The following is a 20,559-nucleotide window of genomic DNA, read 5'->3' as shown; positions in this document are numbered from 1 at the left end:
GCCACTTCTTTGCCCACTCTCCTAACCTGTCCATATCTTCTGCAGCCTCTCCAATCTCTCAATGCTACCTGTCCCTCTACCTACCTTTGTATCATCTACAAACTTAGCCATTTGCTTATCTGCAAATGCCCTCAGTTCCTTCGTCTAGATCGTTAATGGATAAAGTTGTGGTCCCAAAACTGACTCTTGCAGAACACCACTTATCACAGGCTGCCATTCTGAGAAGGACCCTTTTATCCCCGCTCTCTGCTTTCTGCCAAACAGCCAAAGTTCTATCCATGCTAGCACCTTGCCTCTAACGCCATGGGCCCTTAGCTTACTCAGTAGCCTCCTGTGCAGCACTTTGTCAAAGTCTTCTTGAAGTCCAGGTAACTAACATCCATTGGCTCTCCTTGGTCTAACCTGCCTTATGGACATGTCAAATATCCTGAGCCACCTGAGGAAGAAGCAGCATTGCTGCACTTTCTTGACTTTTGTATCTACGTTGGAAGTCCAAGACAGATTGTCAGTTATCGTCACTCCAAGGATGCTCTCCCCCTTCAACTTCTGCTCCGTTGATGTAGATGGGAGCATATTCTCCTCCTTTCTTCCTGAAGTCAATGATAGTTCTTTAGTTTTGCCGATATTGAGAAAGAGGGTGCTCTCATTGAACCACATCACCATGCCCTCTATCTCCTGAATTTTGACTCGCCATTGTTAGATATCTGTCAAATTATGGTGGCCTCATCAGCTTATAGATGGTGTTTGCCTGGGTGTACAGGGAGTACAGTAGGGGGCTGAGAACATATCTAAGGGGGCTCTAGCATTGAGTGTTATTGTGGTGGGGGTGCAGTCACCCATCCTCACTGATTGTGGTCTGTGGGTAAGAAAGCTGAGGATCCAGTTACAAAGGGCAGAGCCAATACCAATGTCAGAGAGATTTGAGATCAGTCTGGAGGGGATAATGGTGTTTCAAGACCATATTTTTTAAGTGAGAGGATAAAGATTTAAAAAGGACATTAGGGGCAATTGTTTTACACAGAGAGGGGCTCGTGTGTGGAATGAACTTCCAGGGGAAATGGTGGATGTGGGCACAGTTACAACATTTAAAAGACATTTGGATAAGTACATGAATAAGAAATGTTTGGAGGGATATGGGTCAAATGCAGGCAGGTGGGACGAGTTTAGTTTGGGATTAGTTTGGGTCAGCATGGACTGGTTGGACTAGAGGGTCTGTTTACATGCTGCATAACTCTATGCACTCCAGAATTTCTCCAAGGTTCTTTAGATGGCATTTTCCAAACCAAGATAATTTCCATCTAGAAGGACAAGGGCAGCAGATACATAGGAACACCACCCCCTACAAGTTCCCCTCCAAGCCAATCACCATCCTGACTTGGAAATGTATTGCCACTACTTCGATTGCACTGGGTCACAATCCCAGAATTCCTTCCCTAAGGGCATTGTGGGTCTATCCACAGCACATGGACTGCAGTCGTTCAGGAACTGGCAGGAGGTGGTCCCCCCCACACACCTGCTGCCCTTGTCATTTCTAGGTGATATAGGGGGTGAATGTGGGAGGTTTCAGACATCCTGACATTTTAAAAAGACTTAGCTGGAGAAGAAAATCACAAGTCTGTGGGAAACATTGTTCAAAACATTTTAACACCAACAAAGTGAATAAAAAGCGATGGGTTTTCACAGGAATCTCACTTTGATTAATTGATGCCTTTTTAAAAGTCAGAAATTGAGTTTGGTGGAGTAAGGGGTGGCTTTTGCTGAATTTTGAATAAATTCCTTTATTCTACAAGTTACTGATTCTCTCGTTGTTTACTAAGCCAATAATCTGAGTCAGTGGTTTGTAGGTCAGGGACCTGGTGACCTTCACGAGGCTGATCTATAAAATATCCCCATCTTGTAAATCCTTTCATCTCGACATCAGCTTTGAGAGCAGGCAACATGCGTTTCATATTGAGCCTCATCATCTGCCTGGCTGCCTTCTACAAAGGAGAATCAGTGGTAAGTGTTTATAATGGTAACCAAAACTAGCACTGCAGTATCCTTATGAACTCGCTTTCACCTCACTTCAGATTGTAGGAGGCAAACAATTGTTGTACAATATGTACAGGTTGGAATAAGCAGAAAATAAAACTGTGCTGGTATGGGTCAGCTCCAGAGGGTAACAGCTAAATGCAGTCACTCTCAGACGAAATAGGAAGGGTTTGGAGGGATATGGGCCAAGTGCTGGCAAGTGATACGAGGTTAGGTTAGGACATCTGGTGGGCATGGACGAGTTGGACTGCAGGGTAGCTTCCATGCTGTACATCTCTTATGACTCAAAGTGCCACAGCATTTCGAACTCTTATTCCCGAGCCACAAAGATTGTGGATTCATGTCTCACTCCAAAGAGTTGAACATTCTCACTTTCAGTACAACTCTGAGTGGACTTGACATTATTGAAAGAGCAGGAATGGGACCACTATCTGATGATTTTATTCCCCCCCACCGCCTAACTGCGGTAGTGCTTATTTTTTCCCCAGCACCCATGTTGCGTATGTGCAGGTGTTAGAGACACAGAGTCTTTATTCAAATTTCTACCAACAGGAAGAAAGGAAACACCCGAGTGGCCAGTATCAAGCAGTGCCCTTATCTGGTGATTTTATTGTGTTGTGGGAGCTTACTCTACCTAAATGAGTTGCTCCATTTGCAACATCTGAAGGTCGTGAAAGATGCTAAAGAAATGCAATTGTTTCCTTGCTGCTTTTGATAATGACTCTCAAAATTCATCTCCCAAACACTAACACTCAGAAACTTAGAATCAGAGAATCAGACAGCAAGGAAACAGACTCTTTGGTCCAATTAGTTCATGCCGACCAAGTTTCCTAGACTGAACTAATACCAACTGCCTGTTATTGGCCTGTATCCCTCTAAACCCTTTCTATTCATTTAAATCCAAATATCATTTAAATTTTATAAGTGAAACTCCCACTTCATTCCACATATGAGCCACCCTGTGTGTGAAAAAGTTGCCTCTCGGGTCCTTTTCAAATCTTTCTTCTCTCACTTTAAAAATATGTCTCCCTCTGTTTTGAACTCCTCTGTCCGAGAGAAAGGACCTTGGCTATTCACCTTATCTGTACCCCTCATAGTTTTATAAACTTCTATAAAGGTCACCCCCTCACCCTCCTACACTCCAATGAAAAAAGTTCCAGCCTGTCCTTTGAACTCAAACTCTCCAGTCCTACCAATATCCTGGTAACCCTCTTCAATGTAATAATATCTTTCCTATAGCAGGGTGATCAGAACTGTAATCAGTACTCCAAAAGTGGTCTCAATGTCCTGTACAACCTCAATATGATATCCCAGCTCCTATACTCAAGGGTCTGAGCAATGAAGGTAAGCATGCTAAACACCTTCTAAACCACCCTGTCTACCTGTGATCTGTTTGAGGGAATCAAAGTTAGACAATAATTTCTTATACAACCAAAGGGTATGCCAAAGCACCGTGCAACCCACTTTTGAAATGTAGTTATGCATTAATACAAGGAATACAGCAGTCACCTTCTATATGGCTCACGCCCAGCTCACTTGTTCTTCTTATTGATCCACAAAGAGCAGTAATCTCATTGGTGCATCCTAGAGACGCAATAGCTACAGCACAGAGGGAGGCCATTCAGCCATTGTGTCCATGCTGGCTCTCTGAAAGAACAACCCAGCTAATGGCCACTCTTGCTCCTTCTTAGCAGCATTGATAATGTCATTGGGCTAGCAATCTAGAGACATGGGGATCAAACTGCTGGCAAGATTTAAATTCAGGTTATCAAATCTGGAATGAAAAGTTAGTCTGAATAACAGTGACAAAGACAAGCCTCATGTGGTTCCCTTTTGCCCTTTGGGAAGGATATCTGCTGTGCTTACCCAGTCTGACCTACATGTGACTCCAGATTTTGATTAGCTGTCAGAGCCATAGAGTCATAGAGATGTACAGCATGGAATCAGACCCTTCAGTCCAACTCATCCAGAGTCATACGGATGTACAGCACAGAAACAGACCCTTTGGTCCAACTCGTCTATGCCAACGAGATATCCTACATTAATCTAGTCCCATTTGCCATATCCCTCTAAACCCTTTCTCTTCATATCCCCACGTAGCTGCCTTTTAAATGCTGTAGCCTCCACCACTTCCACTGGCAACTCATTCCATGCACACACCACCCTTTGCATGAAACTGTTGCCCTTTAGGTCCATCTTAAATCTTTCCCCTCTCACCTTAAACCTATGCCCCCTAACTTTGGGCACCCCACACCAGGGAAAAGACCTTGACTATTCACCCTATCGATGACCCTCATGATTTTATAAATCTCTATAAGGTCACCCCTCCTAACTACCCTTTGAATCGTTGTGACAATCCTCTCATTTCAGTGAGACAGCTCACCACCACCTTCTCAATGACAGTTGTGGACAAGCACTAACTGTTGGTCTAGCTAGTGATAAATCAGTAAAATCATTGCCACATGAGATTGTGCAGGTAGATGCAGTTAAATTACCGATGGCTATGATCTAACTGCACAGTGCAACAAGCTGAAAGGCCTCCTCTCAGTCCCAAAGTTGTTACTCAGTACAGAATGTGAATATTTCTGCAGAAAGTTACAAATGCAAGAATAGCACATCACAAAGGGAACAACAATGTAAAATGAAATTTGTCAAAATTCTGGCATCTTGTCCTAATGAGAATAAAATTAAAATATTAAATTAAAATATTCGACGGTGTGTATTTTATTCAGCAATGTCCAAATTTCTACATTTCCCAGATTTGGTTTTTGGGGCTAGAGGGGTCAAAGGGTATGGGGGAGAAAGCAGGAACAGGGGACTGAGTTGGATGATCAACCATGATAATGTTGAATAGAGGAGCAGGGCCAAATGGTCTACGCTTGTTTTCATTTTACTGTTTTCTAAAAAGCAGTCATCTTCTGGGTAAAGACAATTTAAAGCGAAATATCCCCAACATCTTACCATGCATATGGCACCATCCCCTGCAGCATTGTTTTAAAATGTTTCAGGGCAGGGTAAAATCAAGTTTTTTTGTTAATCATTGCACTAGGGTGGCATAGTGGTCAGCACTGCTGCCTCATAGCACCAGGGTTCCAGGTTCGATTCTAGTCTCGGGCGACTGACTGTGTGGAGTTTGCACATTCTCCCAGTGTCTGTGTGGGTTTCCTCCGACAGTCCGAAGATGTGCAGGTCAGGTGGATTGTCCATGCTAAATTGCCCACAGTGTTAGGTGCATTAGTCAGAGGGAAACGGCTCTGGGTGGGTTACTCTTCGGAGGGTCAGTGTGGACTAGTTGGGCTGAAGGGCCTGTATCCACACCGTAGGGAATCTAATCTTTTAAAAAAAACCTGAAATGATAGCTTATGGATGTGTTAAATGAATGGGTTTGATTTTTCATCTTGCCTCTTTGCCTCAACTATGATCTTTCTTTCTGTCCACCTCAGGACCACAGTGGTAGTGACGCCAACTGCCCCATCAACATCAAAGTGCTTAACGCGGTCAATGGAACCCCAGCAGCAAACCTTCATATGCAAATTTACCGACGAAATGCAGACCTCAGTTGGCACCAGTTTAACACCGGGTGGGTACACGAATATGGATGAAGGGTTTCCAAACTCTTCCTCATCTGGACACACCCACAACGTGGGAGGAGAATTCCAGGACTTGGACCCAGCAGCACAGAAGGAAGGGCAATATAATTCCACCAGCATCTGTACCACACAAATGCGAGGCAATAACTATTACCAATGAGATAATCTAACCACTGTCTCTTGACATTCAATGGTGTTACTGTCACTGTATCCCCCACTATCAGGTTATAGCTCAACAGGTTTATTTGGAAGCACTAGCTTTTGGAGCGCTGCTCCTTCAGCTGGTGGTTGTGGAAGGAGCTGCACTCCAAAAGTTGGTGCTTCCAAATAAGCCTATTGGACTATAACCTGGTGTTGTGTGATTTCTAACTTTGTATACTTCAGTCCAACACCGGCATCTCCAAATCATGTCCCCCTCTATCAACATCCTAGGGCTACCATTGACCAGAAACTAAATTGGACTTGCCAAATAAACACAGCGGCTACAACAGCAGGTTCGAGGCTAGGAATACTGTGGCGATTAACTCATCTCCTGACTCCCCAAAGCCTGTCCACCATCTACAAGGCACAAGACAGGAGTGTAATGGAATACTCCTTACTTGCCTGGATGGGTGAAGCTTGACAGTATCGAGGACAAAGCAGCCCGCTTGATTGGCACCACAGCCACAAACATCCACTCCTTCCACCATCAATGCTCAGTATCAGAAATGTGTATTAACAACAAGATTGACTGCAAACATTCACCAAAGATACTCAGACAGCACCACCTAACCCCACAAACACTTTCATCTAGAAGGACAAGGGCAACAGATACACAGGAACACGACCATTTCCAAGTTCCCCTCCAAGCCACTGCCCATCCTGACTTGGAAATATATCTCCGTTCCTTCAGGGTCAGTGGGCAAAATCCTGGAATTCCCTACCTAAGGACATTGTGGGTCTACCTACAGAACATGGACTGCAGCAGTTCAAGAAGACAGCTCACCCCCACCTTCTCAAGGGGCAACTAGGGACAGGTAATAAATGTTGACCCAGCCAGCAACACCCACATCCCACAAATGAAAAATAAATTCGGGATGGTGTGAGACCAGGATGGGAATGAGCAAGTGGTGGGTGTTTTCATTCATCTCCTGCTCCTGTCCTTCTAGATGGATGAGGCCACAGATTTGGAATTGCTGTCTTTTTCTGCAGTGTATCTTGTAGATGGTACACACTGCAGGAGGATATTGGATGTGGCAGATATGGTACCACTGGATATCAATCATCCAGGCTACTTCTCAACCTTTCTCGAATGTGTATTTTTAATTATACCAAGTAGCCAAACTTGGTCTCCTGTGGCAAAGAGGTAATGTGATGCATCAGTCCAAGCGCCACCTGCTCCAGAGGGATGTAATAAAATTTCTGAACTGACTGATTAGAAAGCTATGAGAAGCCATCAAGCTGGAGAGCTGCAAGTGTAGCGTATACACTGTCAGGTCTAACGAAGCAGAAGTTGACTTCACTAACAATTTGTAGCCCTCACAATGAGGAGCAGGACAGTGACCCTCCGGGTTTATCACAAAATGAAGGTGCTAGCCAGCTCTTACAAAGGTGGCATCATCATATCTCCAGCTGAGGTAACATAAGCTCACAGTGTAAGCTTAAGGGAGGTAATGGCATAAATGTTGAGAGCAGCCCTGACTTTGAAAACTACTGACATTGGGAGTAGTGTTCCCAAGTATCTACTGCCTTTGTCCTTCTAGGTGGAAGTGGCCGTGGGTTTGGATAGTGCTGTTTAAGGATCTTTGGTGAATTTCTGCAGCGCATCTTATCAATAACACACACTGCTGCTATTGAGTGTCAGTGGTAGAGGGAGTGGCTGTTTGTCCCATCCATGGACATTGAACACAAAAGCAAGGCTGATGCACCCCATGCAGTACTGAAAGAGCACTACACTGTCAGAGGTGCTGTCTTTTGGAACGCAATGTTAAACCAAATATATCCCCACTGGCCTCCCTTCTCAGATGAATGTAAAATTCCAAGAGCACTGTCCACCACTGGGAATACTGATCCCATTTCACTGATCCATGAAAGGCACTGACTCAACAACTAAAACTATCAGCAATTGGCAGAAAGTCAGGCCAAGTAATTTATTGAGATACCTTTTGCCAATTTACACGTTGTGTGTAACTGTTTTACACAATTCTGAAATCAGATTGAACTGAACTGACATAGGAACAAAGAAGTGGTCATTCTGCCCCTCCCGTCTGTCCCCCTGTTCATTAAATTGTGCTCATAGTTGATCCATATCTATTGAAAAACTTATTTAAACATCAAGGCAAACCTTTGATTTACCCTCAGCATTGAGCTGGCTTATACATAATTTACACTTCACTTGTTAATATAATTGTTAAATTGCTAAAATTACAGTCCAATTGTGTTTTTTTTTTAAATAGAGTTACAGGAATTAATGGAGAAGTCCATAATCTGATCACTGAGGCAGATTTTATTCCAGGAATGTACAAGATTCACTTCAACACCGCTGATTATTGGAGGAACTTGGGATACACCCCTTTTCATGAATGCGTTAATGTGAGTCCCACTTACATTGATTGTTAAAATAATGAACAAGAGTTATTTTAAGTATTACATCGCACTGAATAATGCACTGGAAATCAAACTCCCATCTGTCCATAGTCAACATGGAACTATAGAATCCCTACGATGTGGGCCAAATGAATGAATGTTTAAAAGTCATTTGGATAAATACATGAATAGGAAAGGTTTGGAGGGATTATAGGCCAGGAACAGGCAGGTAGAATTAGTTTAGTTTGGGATTATGTTTGTCATGGACTGGTTGGACCAAAGGATCTGTTGCCTTGCTGTAAGACTATCACCCTTCAAAGAGCATTCCACCCAGACCCATTAACACCAACCCCCAACCCTATCCCTATAACCCTGCATTTCCCATGGCTAACCCACCGAACCTGCACATTCCTGGACACTATGGGGCAATTTCCAACCCACCCTAACCTGCACATCTTTTGGACTGTGGGAGGAAAACGGAGCACCTGGAGGAAAACCACGCAGACACAGGGAGAATGTGCAAACTCTGGACAGACAGTCTATTTATGACAAATATATAGATTCTAACTAACTCCAGATAAACAATTACAGACCATTGACATGTGACTCTGTTAAATGCAAACTCTCTTAAAAATTGCCTCCTATACAGACGGGGGACATAGGTTTAAGGTAAAAGGGGTACGTTTAAAGGAAATGTGAGGGGAAAGATTTTTTTGTTAAAAAAACCACAGAGGGCTTGCAATTTGAGAAGATTTGTAGCTCAAGTGTAGTCCAGAGTGTGGTAAGTGCCTGGAATAGGTTGCAAGAGGTGGTAGTGGAGGCAGATACAATGCTAAAATTTAAGACGTGGATTGTGACAGATACATAAATAAATAGGGAATAGAAGGATACACACCGTGTAGAGGAAAGAGGTTTTTGGTTTAGTAAGGTGGCGTCTTGGTAGGCCGAGGGGGTTGTCTCTATGCTTTGTTCTTGAAATACCCCCCAATGCCTTGGCCTCCACAGCCTTCTGCAGCAATGAGTTCCACAGATTCACCTCCCTCTGGATGAAGGAATCGTGCCTCATCTCAGTTCTAAAGGTTGTGCCTTCACTCTGGGGCTGTGCCCTCAGATCCTAATCTCTCCTACTAGTAAAACATCATCACTATGTCTACTCTATCCAAGCCTCTCAGTATTCTGTAAGTTTCACCAACATCTCCCCTCATTCTTCTAAACTTCATTGATTACAGATCCAAAGTCTTCAAACTCTCCTCATATGCCAAGCCCTTCATCCCTGGGATCATTCTTGCAAATTTCCTCTGGACCCCCTCCAAGGCCAGCACATCCTTCCATAGATACAGGGCCCATAACTGCTCACAATATGCCAAATGCAGTCTGACCAGAGCCTTGTAAGCCTCAGCAGTACATCTCTGCTTTTGTATTCTAACCCTCTTGAAATGAATGCTAACATTGCATTTGCCTTCCTAACTACCAAATGAACCTTGAATTAGGACTCCCTTTGTGCCTCAGATTTCCGAAGTCTTTGCAAATTTAGAAAATAATCTACACTTCTATACTTCCTATCAAAGTGCATAATCCCACATTCCTCGACTTATCCCATCTGCCACTCTCATAGCCTGTCCAAGACCTTCTGCTGCCTCCTCCATCCTCAACCTTGTGTGTCCCTGCACCCACCTTTGTGTCTGTCATCTTTCTGCCACAAAGAACAGTCCCAAGCCGTTCAGGCACATGTTTGCCAATCAGCACGCATGATCTGTAGTTTCAGCTTCACCTGAACTTCCTCCCAGAGTTCAGCACCCATCTAGCAAAGTCTGCCATTCCAACCTCTTTCCCCTGCTGCTTAGCTTCACCAAAAACTATGTCTAAACTATCCATTACTACGACTCACCGAGGTAGCACGTTGTCGCCACGTAGAATTTCGTCTGCATTCCCAATGAGTTTCTTACTGATGATCTTACATTAATGGCCTCTAGTTACTCTCTTTCACACAAGAGGAGTTATCCTCTGCGTTTACCATTTTAAATTAATACCATTTTAAATATGATGTCACCCCCACAGACTTCTCTTTTTAAGACTGGGGTATCCTTTCCTGATCTCATCATTCAAGGGTCAAATGCTTAACTGATTTGAGAATTTGTGGAACAGTCATGCATTTTGTTGAAGTTATGTGCAATTAAGGATTGACCGTTGGTTTTGATCAAGTTGGGGAACATAGCGGCCATTACCATTCTGGGGTAAGTGCTGATTTATCACCTCCCCCCCCCCTTCACCTTGTTCTAGTGTGGACAAGAAAGAATGAAGGCAAGAACTTCAGACTGATTAGCATTCTTGCAATCTCAAGCAAAACATCACTTTTGTGCAATCTATTCTGTCAAACTGCTAGTCTGAATTCTTAATTCCACCTATCCGCCATGGGAAAATGATATTAAGAGCAACCAGTGTTCAGGCAGTGACAAACAGCATTGAGGTCCATTAGGGAAACAGTCAATGGTCAAAGCAGATTACTGATCAGCTATAACTCAAAACGGGGTAAAAACAATGACTGCAGATGCTGGAAACCAGATTCTGGATTAGTGGTGCTGGAAGAGCACAGCAGTTCAGGCAGCATCCGAGGAGCAGTAAAACTGACGTTTCGGGCAAAAGCCCTTCATCAGGAATCACAAGAGACACGAAGTTAACTGAAATGAGCAGTTTTGCAAAATCATACAGGAGGGCATTCACCCAATCGTGGAAGATCGAACTGATTATCCATGCTCTCCCAGCTCTTTCCCCACAGCCTTGCATGTCCTACCCACCTTTTTAAAAATATATCCACCTTCCTTAGGCCCAATCGTAGCTTTCCTTTCAGGCAGCACACACCTTCAATTCTTACCACATTTAAAAATAATTCTTACACTCTCTCCACTGACGTTTGCTAAATTTCTTTAATCCATGAATAGGAAGGGTTTGGAGGGATATGGGCTGGGTGCAGGCAGGTGGGACTAGATTGGATTGGGATATCTGGTCGGCATGGACTGGTTGGACCGAAGGGTCTGTTTCCATGCTGTAGATCTCTATGACTCTATGTGCCCTCTAGTTATTCACCCTCTTCCAGGCAGAAGGTGTATTCTTCCACCCATCCCACTAATCGATCAAAAACACCTTTACTAACTCTCCCTGCTCTAAGAAGAGCAATGCTCGCCTTCTATAACCCTCTTAGAACTGACATCCCTGGTCAGCTCCCCTTTACTGCCTCCAAGATATTGTGATGCATTCTGAAGTATTGAGCCCAGTGATTCTTTGACTGAGGCTTAAGCTGTGTTTTATAAAGGTTTGCTATTTCTATCAGGCTTCATATTCCTTCTAAAGCCAAAGATCCTGCCTGTTTCTTTTTTAAGAAGAGCTTTATGAACTCGCCCTTTCTTAAACTGACTGTAACATTAAACTGCATTCCTCTATAAGGATGGAAAGATTATAGCCACGGATTCAAGAATCTTTACCTTTACTGACCTCAGTAACCTTGGACATATCCCATTCTTACCAGGGTGACATTTTATCAAGAGAACAGCCAACTGTTTCAATTACTTCATGATATCTATCTCACCAAATTTCTCAATCCCTGCTGGCTTCTCTTTACTGTAACACTGCCAGCATTCTATTATCATCTGAAGACAAGACCTAGAAGCAGAAATAGGCCATTCAGCCCAGTTAATTTGTTGTCATTCAATGAGATCATGGCTGATCTGATAAACCTCAACACCACTTTCCTGCCTTTTCCCCATTACCCTTGATTCCCCTTCCTGATTAAAAATCAGTCTGTCTCAGCCTTAAAAATACTTAATGACCCAGCCTCGACAGCCCTCTGCGGGAAAGAATTCCATTGGTTCTTCCTAATCTCTGCCTTGAAATGTGACTGCCCTCTGGTCCTAGACTTTCCCACAAGGGGAAACAACCTTTCCGCATTTGCCCTATCAAATCTTCTAAGATTCTTATTGATTCAATAATGTCTCCCCTCATTCTTCTAAACTCCAAAGCGCATAGGCCCAACCTCTCCTAACTAAAAGGTCCCATCAAACCCAGAATCAGGCTAGTGTACCCTGCTAATTGCTCATTTCATGCATAAACCATAACTTAAACAGGCATGTTGATTCTGATTGGTCAATGCTTTGAGGAATGACCCAGCAAATGGCTTTCATCTATTGCGTTGAGTTGAAACAGGCACAATGTGTACAAGTGTTCTTTCTGTCCTCAAAGAGTAGAGCACTGTGTACTCATACCTGGATTCTTCTACACACAAGCACCCCACTGTCAATCTGACTGGCAATCCTAAATTGACTGTCAGCATAGTTTGTAGCACAAAGAGGAATATTTATTAAATGCTGTCCAATTTGCATCTGATGTTGAACATTGTGTTTCAACTTTTGCAGTCAAGCGAAACATTGTGTTTACAGAGTTTTTGCAATATATTGCCTACGTTCCCAGCATCACACAAACTCTGAAATGCACATGTGGCACATTGCTCATTTGTGTTAGCGGCAGAACTGCTTTTCAGCTTGACACCAGCATCTGGTTAGTGAGGAACACTGCTCGCGATGCTACTGCACAGCAATATAGTGAAACACCAATTGTTCAACTTTCAGGAACACCTCATCGAGCCCGGGTAATCTCGACTGGGTAATGTTCAGGACTCAACATTGTAGCCTTTTCCCCATTCATGAGTTTGCGCAATAAATTGAGAAATATTCTGGTTAGCGAAGCCATTGGCTCGCAAGATGGCTTTGTATTGCTCTATTTCAGCATCAAGCTGGCATGGTGAACAAATGGCTTAGGACCTATTAAAAAAAGAGCCCTCTTGCCAACTAAGCAACATTCTTTTCATTGAATGTAAAATGTTCACACGTTGGTATTCCTTGTGAATTATGATCATAGAATCCCTAAAGTGTGGAAGCATGCCATTTGGTCCATTGAGTTCACACCGACCTTCCAAAGAGGATCCCACCGAAACCCAACCCCTGCCCTATTCCCATATCCTGGCATTTCCTATGGCCAAATCACCTACCATCTTTGGACTGTGGGAGGAAACCTAAGCAGATACAGGGAGAAACTGCAAACTCCATACAGTCACAGTCAGTCAGTCAAGGCTGGATGAAAGTGAGGACTGCTGGAGATCAGAGCTGAAAAATGTGTTGCTGGAAAAGCGCAGCAGGTCAGGCAGCATCCCAGGAGCAGGAGAATTGCCATTTCAGACATAAGCCCTTCTTCAGGGATGAGGAAGGTGTGCCAAACAGGCTAAGATAAAAGGTAGGGTGGAGGGACAAGGGGGAGGGGCGTTGGGAATGCGATAGGTGGAAGGAGGTTAAAGTGAGGGTGATAGGCAGAGAGGGGGTGGGGGCAGAGAGGTTGGGAAGAAGATTGTAGGTCAAGAAGGTGGTGCTGAATCCGAGGGTTGGGACTGAGATAAGGTGGGGGGGGTGGGGGGGGGAAGGAATGAGGAATCTGGAGAAATCTGCATTCATCCCTTGTGGTTGGAGGGTTCCTAGGCGGAAGATGAGGCGCTCTTCCTCCAGGCGTCATGTTGCCATGTGGCGATGGAGGAGGCCAAGGACCTACATGTCCTTGGTGGAGTGGGAGGGGGAGTTAAAGTGTTCAGCCACGGGGCGGTTGGGTTGGTTGGTGCGGGTGTCCGAGAGGTGTTCTCTGAAACGTTCCGCAAGTAGGCGGCCTGTCTCCCCAATGTAGAGGAGACCACATTAGGTGCAGCGGATGCAGTAAATGATGTGTGTGGAGGTGCAGGTGAACGTGTGACGGGTATGGAAGAGGAGTTAAGGCTTCAGGGCTCTACTTAATGAAGTTCAGAAGAATAAGAGGTAATCTCCTTGCTACATATAGGATTCTTAAGTGAGCTGGACAAGGTAAATGCTGAGAAGATGATTCTACTCGTAGGAAAGTCTAGGTCCAGAGAGCATAGTCTCAGAATAAACAGACGCCAAGTTAAGACTAAGGAAAAATTTCATCTTTTATGGGTTGAGTGTCCTTAGAACTCATTGCCACAGGGAGCTGTGGGGAGCAAGACCTTGTGTATATTCAAGGTTGAGTTAGATAGTTTCTTGATCAGTTGAGGAATCAAGGGTTACAGGGAAATGATGGGAAAATGGTTGCCAGATCAGCCATGATCCTATTGATTGGTGCAGGAAAGAGTGGAGCCAAACGGCCTACTCCTGTCCCAATTTCTTATGGCTCTGAGATTATTTTTTCCTTCTCTCGTTTCAGGTGATTTTCCGTGTAGATGAATCCACTCATCAACACTACACTCTTGCACTTCTGCTGAGTCCTTACTCCTATTCCACCACGGGAATGATCAGAAACCCACATTAGACCAACAGAACCATTTCCGCACACCCCGACTTCAGATCAAAATGGCAAGTCGCAAGGAAGGAAACTACAAACTATTTAACAAGTGGTCAAAATTTTGTTGGTGAATCATTGCCAAATATTTAAACTATGATTGTTGTAGCTCTTAATTATTTTTGATTGAGAAACTGCACAATAAAAGTACATCTTCCGAGCTAAAATGTTATCTATTGTTAATAAAATTACACATTTATTGTGCTTTAACTGCCTCACTTACATCAGCAACTTTATAAATTAAAGAATATGTGCTCTTAGGACCATAGAAGCAGAAGTAGGCCATTCAATGAGATTACAACTGATCTAATAATCCTCAACTCCACTTTCCTGTCTTTGCCCTATAACCCTCGGTTCCCTTCCTGATTAAAAATCTTGTCTATCTCAAATCTAAAGAACCTCTATCTAAAGAATTCTACAGATTCACTCCCCTCAGAGAAGAAACTCTTCCTCCTCTCAGTCTGAAACGGGAAATCCCTTATTCCCGCCTCAGGCAACTGTCTGTGTGGAGTTTGCACATTCTCCCAGTGTCTGCACGGGTTTCCTCCGGGTGCTCCGGTTTCCTCCCACAGTCCAAAAATGTGCAGGTTAGGTGAATTGACCATGCTAAATTGCCTGTAGTGCTAGGTGCAGGGGTAAATGTAGGGGAATGGGTCTGGTTGGGTGCACTTCAGCGGGTCAGTGTGGACTTGTTGGGTCGAAGGGCCTGTTTCCACACTGTAAGTAATCTAATCTAATCAGTAATATAATGTAATGAATACAGCTGTGTTTGCACCACTAGAAATAATTGGCCATGGACGCAGGACATTTAATATTTTTAAAGGGCAAAGTGGAACATTGTTTACACATGAACATAGACATTAGAAGATGATCATTTGGCCTCTTGAGCCTGTTCCACCATTCAATAAGATCAGGGCTGATATTGGCTAACAGGAAAGTCAATGATTGCCAGGTGTAGGTGGGCACATACAGTTGAGGCCATAACCAAATCAGCTATAACATTATTGAATGGTGGAGCGGGCTTGAGGGACTTACTGCTGGTTTTACGTATATTTGTATTTTTCTTCTTTACTTCATGGGATATGTCTGTCAGTAGCAGACCAAAACGTGTTGTACACCCTTAATTTCCATTGTACTGAAGACTGTTGAATTAGGACATATCAGAGAGCAGTTAAGAATCGAGCACTTTTGTTGTGGATCTCAAGTCACATGTAGGCCAGACCAGGTAAGCATGGCAGACTTCCTCTCCTAAAGGACATCAAATGCATAACAGCACACAAATAGCATTTTTCAACCCAGAATAACAACTTGTACAACAGTTCTAACAAAATAAATAATGCCCAAAGTTGCTTCACTGAAGTAAAGCATGACTGTGAACCATGTAAGGATGTGTTATGGTGAATACTCAAAATATTTTAAGGAACATTTTTAAAAAGGAGAAGCATTCAAGTGAATTTCAGGGCTTAGAGGATGCACAGTCACCAAAGGTGAAGCAAATCATCAAGGATGCTCAAGAGGTCAGAATTAGACGAATGCAAATTTAGAGAGCACTATGAGCACTATAAATTAATCCCATTGGTGCAAGTAGGAATATGAACAGAGCTTTGCATGCCTTCACATTTAAGATGCACAGAGTGCAAGAGTGATGGATTGCAAAGGTAAAAGACAAGAGGACAACATATGACTGAGGAACACAGTCAGCCACTTAGTACTAAACAAGCCTATTCTGCCATTCAGTAGGATCATTACTGATCTGATTGTAAACTCAAATCCACATTTCCACCTACTTCTGAGAAACTTCTACTGCGTTCCCACCACCACCCTCCCCCCCCATCTTGTTTAACAATAATCTCTCCACCTTTGCTTTACATGTTTCAGGGCTCTTCATCCACCACCTTTACAAGAATTCAAAAGACTAACTGTCAGGGAGAAAAACATTTCACCTCATGTTTTAAATGGGTGACCCCTTTAAATAGTAACCCCAGCTTCTAGATTCTTCTTCAAGAGGAAATTTCTTCTCCACAATCATCCTGTCAAGATCCCCCAGGATTTTATACATTTCAATTGTCATCTCTCAGTCTTCCAAACTCCAACAGATACAAGATTATCCAGTCCAACCTTTCCTCATGTGAAAATACACCCATTGCAGGTATTAGTCTGGTAAACCAAGACATTTATATCCTTCCTTAACAAGGTGACCAGTAAGAGTATTTCAAATGGTCTCACCTGTAATCAGTATAATTGAAGCATAACTTTCTCAATTAAATTCAATTCCCCTCTCAATAAAAATGATAACACTATTAGCTTTTCTTATTTCTTGTGTACATACATAGTTTTATAGATAAATGCTTCAGCAGCTGATTAGCTGAGATATAGAAATAAATAGGAGTAGTAGGCCATTTGGCCCTTCAATATGATCATGGCTGATCATCCAACTTAATACCTTGTTTCTACCTTCTCCCCATACCCTTTGATCCCTTCAGCCCTAAGAACTATACCTAATTCCTTCTTGAAAACATTCAACGTTTTGGCCTCAACTGTTTTCTGTGGCAGAGAATTCCACAGGGTCCCCACTCTGGATTAAGACATTTCTCCTCATCTCAGTCTTAAATGGCCTACCCAGTATCCTTGGACTTAGAGATGGCAGGGAGTCCGAAATAGAGGTATAGATATGCAGTCTTATTGATGGTGCCTATATGTGTTCATAAATTCACATTGGGGTCATATAGGACAGCATTCATTAAAAATTTGATCTAGTTTAGCTTCAGACAGTTGCTAAGAAATAGAGCCAGTAGCTAGGGAACAGTCAGCATAGAAATCAGTAGCTTTGTTGTTCCCTCTAGTTAACTAGGAGGAACATCTACTCAATTAATATCAGATTATGCAAGCACTTTGCTAAGAGGAAGACAGAGAGGGAGGAGTTGAGAGAGAGGTCATGGTGATATGGACCTAGTGGTCAACAACGTAGATGAAACAGAGTGTGTTCAGATCACATTACTGATCGATAGCAGACAACAACAGGACAGGCCCAGGATAAGTCTTGAAGTCAGGAGGTAACAGTGGAAGAGAAGCCATTGAGGGTGACATTCTAACTATAATTGGGTGAGAACCAGGCATCCATACACAGTAATAAATTATCTTTTGCCAGTTCTTCGTCACGCTCTTTTATCCAAAATGGATCACCTCGCACTTCTCTGCAATGATCATCTGTATGTCCACTTCACCAACTTGCCTATGCTCTTCTGAAAATCTACGTTGCCCGCTACACTCTAAGATCTACATCATTTATATTAATCACAAAACTTAATGGTGCCCATAGGGACTTTAAGCTCTACTTCAAGCTTTTCACCAGCTTGAAAAATATCCATTACCCTGTTTCCTACTACTCAGCCAATTTTACATCCACATTGCTAGTGTCTCTTCAATTCCATGAGTTAGAACTTCTCAAAAGGCTATTGCATGGCACTGTACCAAATGCCTTTGGAAGTTCATCACCAGCATTATCCTCACCAGCTCTCTTTCCATTACCTCTTCAAAAGAACTTCAGTAAGTTACTTAAACATGATTTTCTCTCAAGAAATTCATGCTTGTATTTGTCCAAGTGAGTATTAATTCTATCCTGAATTATTGTTTCTAGAAGTTACCTCACTGTCAAAGTTAAGCTGATTGGTCTGGAATTACTTGATTTTGATTTGACTTATTGTAGTCACACACACCCAAGTACAGCGAAAAGCTTTGTTTTGCAAACAATACAGGCAGATTATAGCAAACAAGGACACATGGGGTGTTTAGACAGAGCAAGGCATTATGGCTGCACAGGTGGTGAACAAAGCAAGATCAACATTAGTAAGATCAACATTATTTGAAGTTAGAGAGGTCCAATCAGCAGTCTAATACTATTTTTGACCCCACACAATCTTTTCTAGAGCAAGATAATAACCAGATGGACCTTTAAGGCAATGAAATAAAACAAATAATGCTGGAGAGTACCTGAAAATCTGAAACAAAAACAGAAATTGCCGAAGAACTCACCAGGTCTGGCAGTATCTGTTGAGAGAAAGCAGAAGTGAACATTTCAAGTCTAGTGACCTTTCTTAGGAGTCTTTTAAAGACCCTTGTTTCTCTTTCCACATTGGATGCTGCCAGCCCTTTACAGCAAACTGGTTAGTCTGTCAGTTATTCATTTTACGTTTTTTTTTTAAAAAAGCACTCCCTAATTAGCTGAATTCAAACGCTCCCAATGCTGTTAGATTTTGAACTTCTACATCTGAATCACAACTCCAAGGCTCTGCATTACTGATAGGTAAAGTTGCCATGTTCCCATCAGACTCGATTAGAGAGCAGAATGACTGGTGGGGAGTTTAAAGCAACGGTAATCATAACTTACCTACGCTCCTTTGAAATTCAAAAGAGCTTGACAAAGGAGCACCTCCATGGTAATCTCGGGCAGTGTGGGAATTGAACTCAATGTTGGCTTCACTGTATATTGTAACCACCGCTCCAGCCAACTGAGCTAACCAATCCCTGCTACTAGTCCAGTAATGTAGCAACTTTTAACCCTAGAAATTACATAGAAAATTCAACACAAGGCCTTTCAGTGCTGGTATTGTTTATTTTCATAAAAGAATGATACAAAACATACAAATATTATCAACACACCCACAAGACAACAGAGATTCTTAGAAATAATTCATCACAGGTAACTGTGATTTTTACAATTTTGCATGCCTTTTAATTCTTCCTGCAGCATGCTATAATAAATTATTTTGCCTTTGAACTGGCTTTATACTGTATTTTGAATGGTGTAAAGAACCTGTAATTGTACTGTCATATGATTGGCAACTCAGCAAATGGTCATTGGAATTTGAGCTAAACCCTTAATTATTGCTGCCACTACTACCTGCTTTCACTAACTGCAAATGCAGTTTCTTCCCTTTCAATTTAGAATCCAATACATAGACATTTTTTATATAAAACATGTATAGACAAACATTAAAGTGCACAATCTGTTCAGTTAATACTGAGAAATAAAATCATCCAAGATACTCAAAAAAAAAATGCAGACCGCATACACATACACCACCTTAATGGGGTTAAGAGATTATTATCTTCAGGATTAGTGGTGCTGGAAGAGCACAGCAGTTCAGGCAGCATCCGAGACTCGGATGCTGCCTGAACTGCTGTGCTCTTCCAGCACCACTAATCCAGAATCTGGTTTTCAGCATCTGCAGTCATTGTTTTTACCTTAAGAGATTATTAGAAAATCTTAACAACTCACATTAAGATTAAAGAAAACTACAAACTAAGGGATGAAACTTAAGCTCCTTTACCTCAAACCTTTAAACAAAACAAAGTTTTAGAATGCAGTCTTCTTTAAAATAAGTTTCCCTACCAGAGAATCGTAATAATGTTTAGCTAGGTGATAGATGTCACTTAGAAGCCAAACAAGGGAGTATGTCAAATAGTTTTTTTTAAAAGAAAGGGCTGGAACTGGATTTGACATAACTATTGTTTAATAATTACTTGATGATTGGTATCTTAACTTCTACAAAATCAGACTGTGGATTACAGAGGGCAAGAAGTCCCCGAATATTTAATCTTCAGTCTCGACTTAACAATCTTTAAATGAGATGGAAAAAGAAATCAATTTTTTTTTATTCACAGCACATCCCCTCCTCCAAAACTCTAAAGGCTCCGCTCAGATACCTTCATACCATGTACCAGTTAGGAGGATAAGCATCAAACGTTATGTCCATTCAGCTCTACAAAGAGACAGCATCAGCTAAAACAACATCTTGCCAGTTATATTTCCATTCTTTAAAGACAATCTTGCAACTTCTAATTCTGTATGACGTGAACTTGATTATAATAAGCATAAGATTTATGAGTACATCTTTTGTCACCATACTACAGTTCTTATCCTTTTCGCTTGATGATTTAAGCCTTCTTTCTATCCAGTATTAGGTTAGGTGATTAGAAATAAACTGAA

General features: G+C 42.3%; 1 protein-coding gene across 1 annotated transcript; it reads left to right on the top strand.

The window, feature by feature from the left end:
• The first annotated feature begins 1,876 nt into the window (after window positions 1-1,876).
• Window positions 1,877-14,774, top strand: ttr (transthyretin (prealbumin, amyloidosis type I)). Its single transcript, XM_043689380.2, has 4 exons — window positions 1,877-1,998; window positions 5,475-5,611; window positions 8,057-8,192; window positions 14,436-14,774. The coding sequence occupies exons 1-4, from the start codon at window positions 1,939-1,941 to the stop codon at window positions 14,538-14,540; spliced, it is 438 nt and encodes a 145-aa protein (XP_043545315.1). The 5' UTR covers window positions 1,877-1,938; the 3' UTR covers window positions 14,541-14,774.
• The last annotated feature ends 5,785 nt before the right edge of the window (window positions 14,775-20,559 follow it).

This window comes from Chiloscyllium plagiosum, unplaced genomic scaffold (assembly GCF_037043375.1).
Source record: "Chiloscyllium plagiosum isolate Xiang-an unplaced genomic scaffold, Cpla_swu_hap1 HiC_scaffold_4, whole genome shotgun sequence".
Lineage (NCBI taxonomy): Eukaryota > Metazoa > Chordata > Chondrichthyes > Orectolobiformes > Hemiscylliidae > Chiloscyllium > Chiloscyllium plagiosum.
The sequence above is the reverse complement of the archived record's forward strand: the minus strand, read 5'-3'. Positions and strand labels throughout refer to the sequence as shown.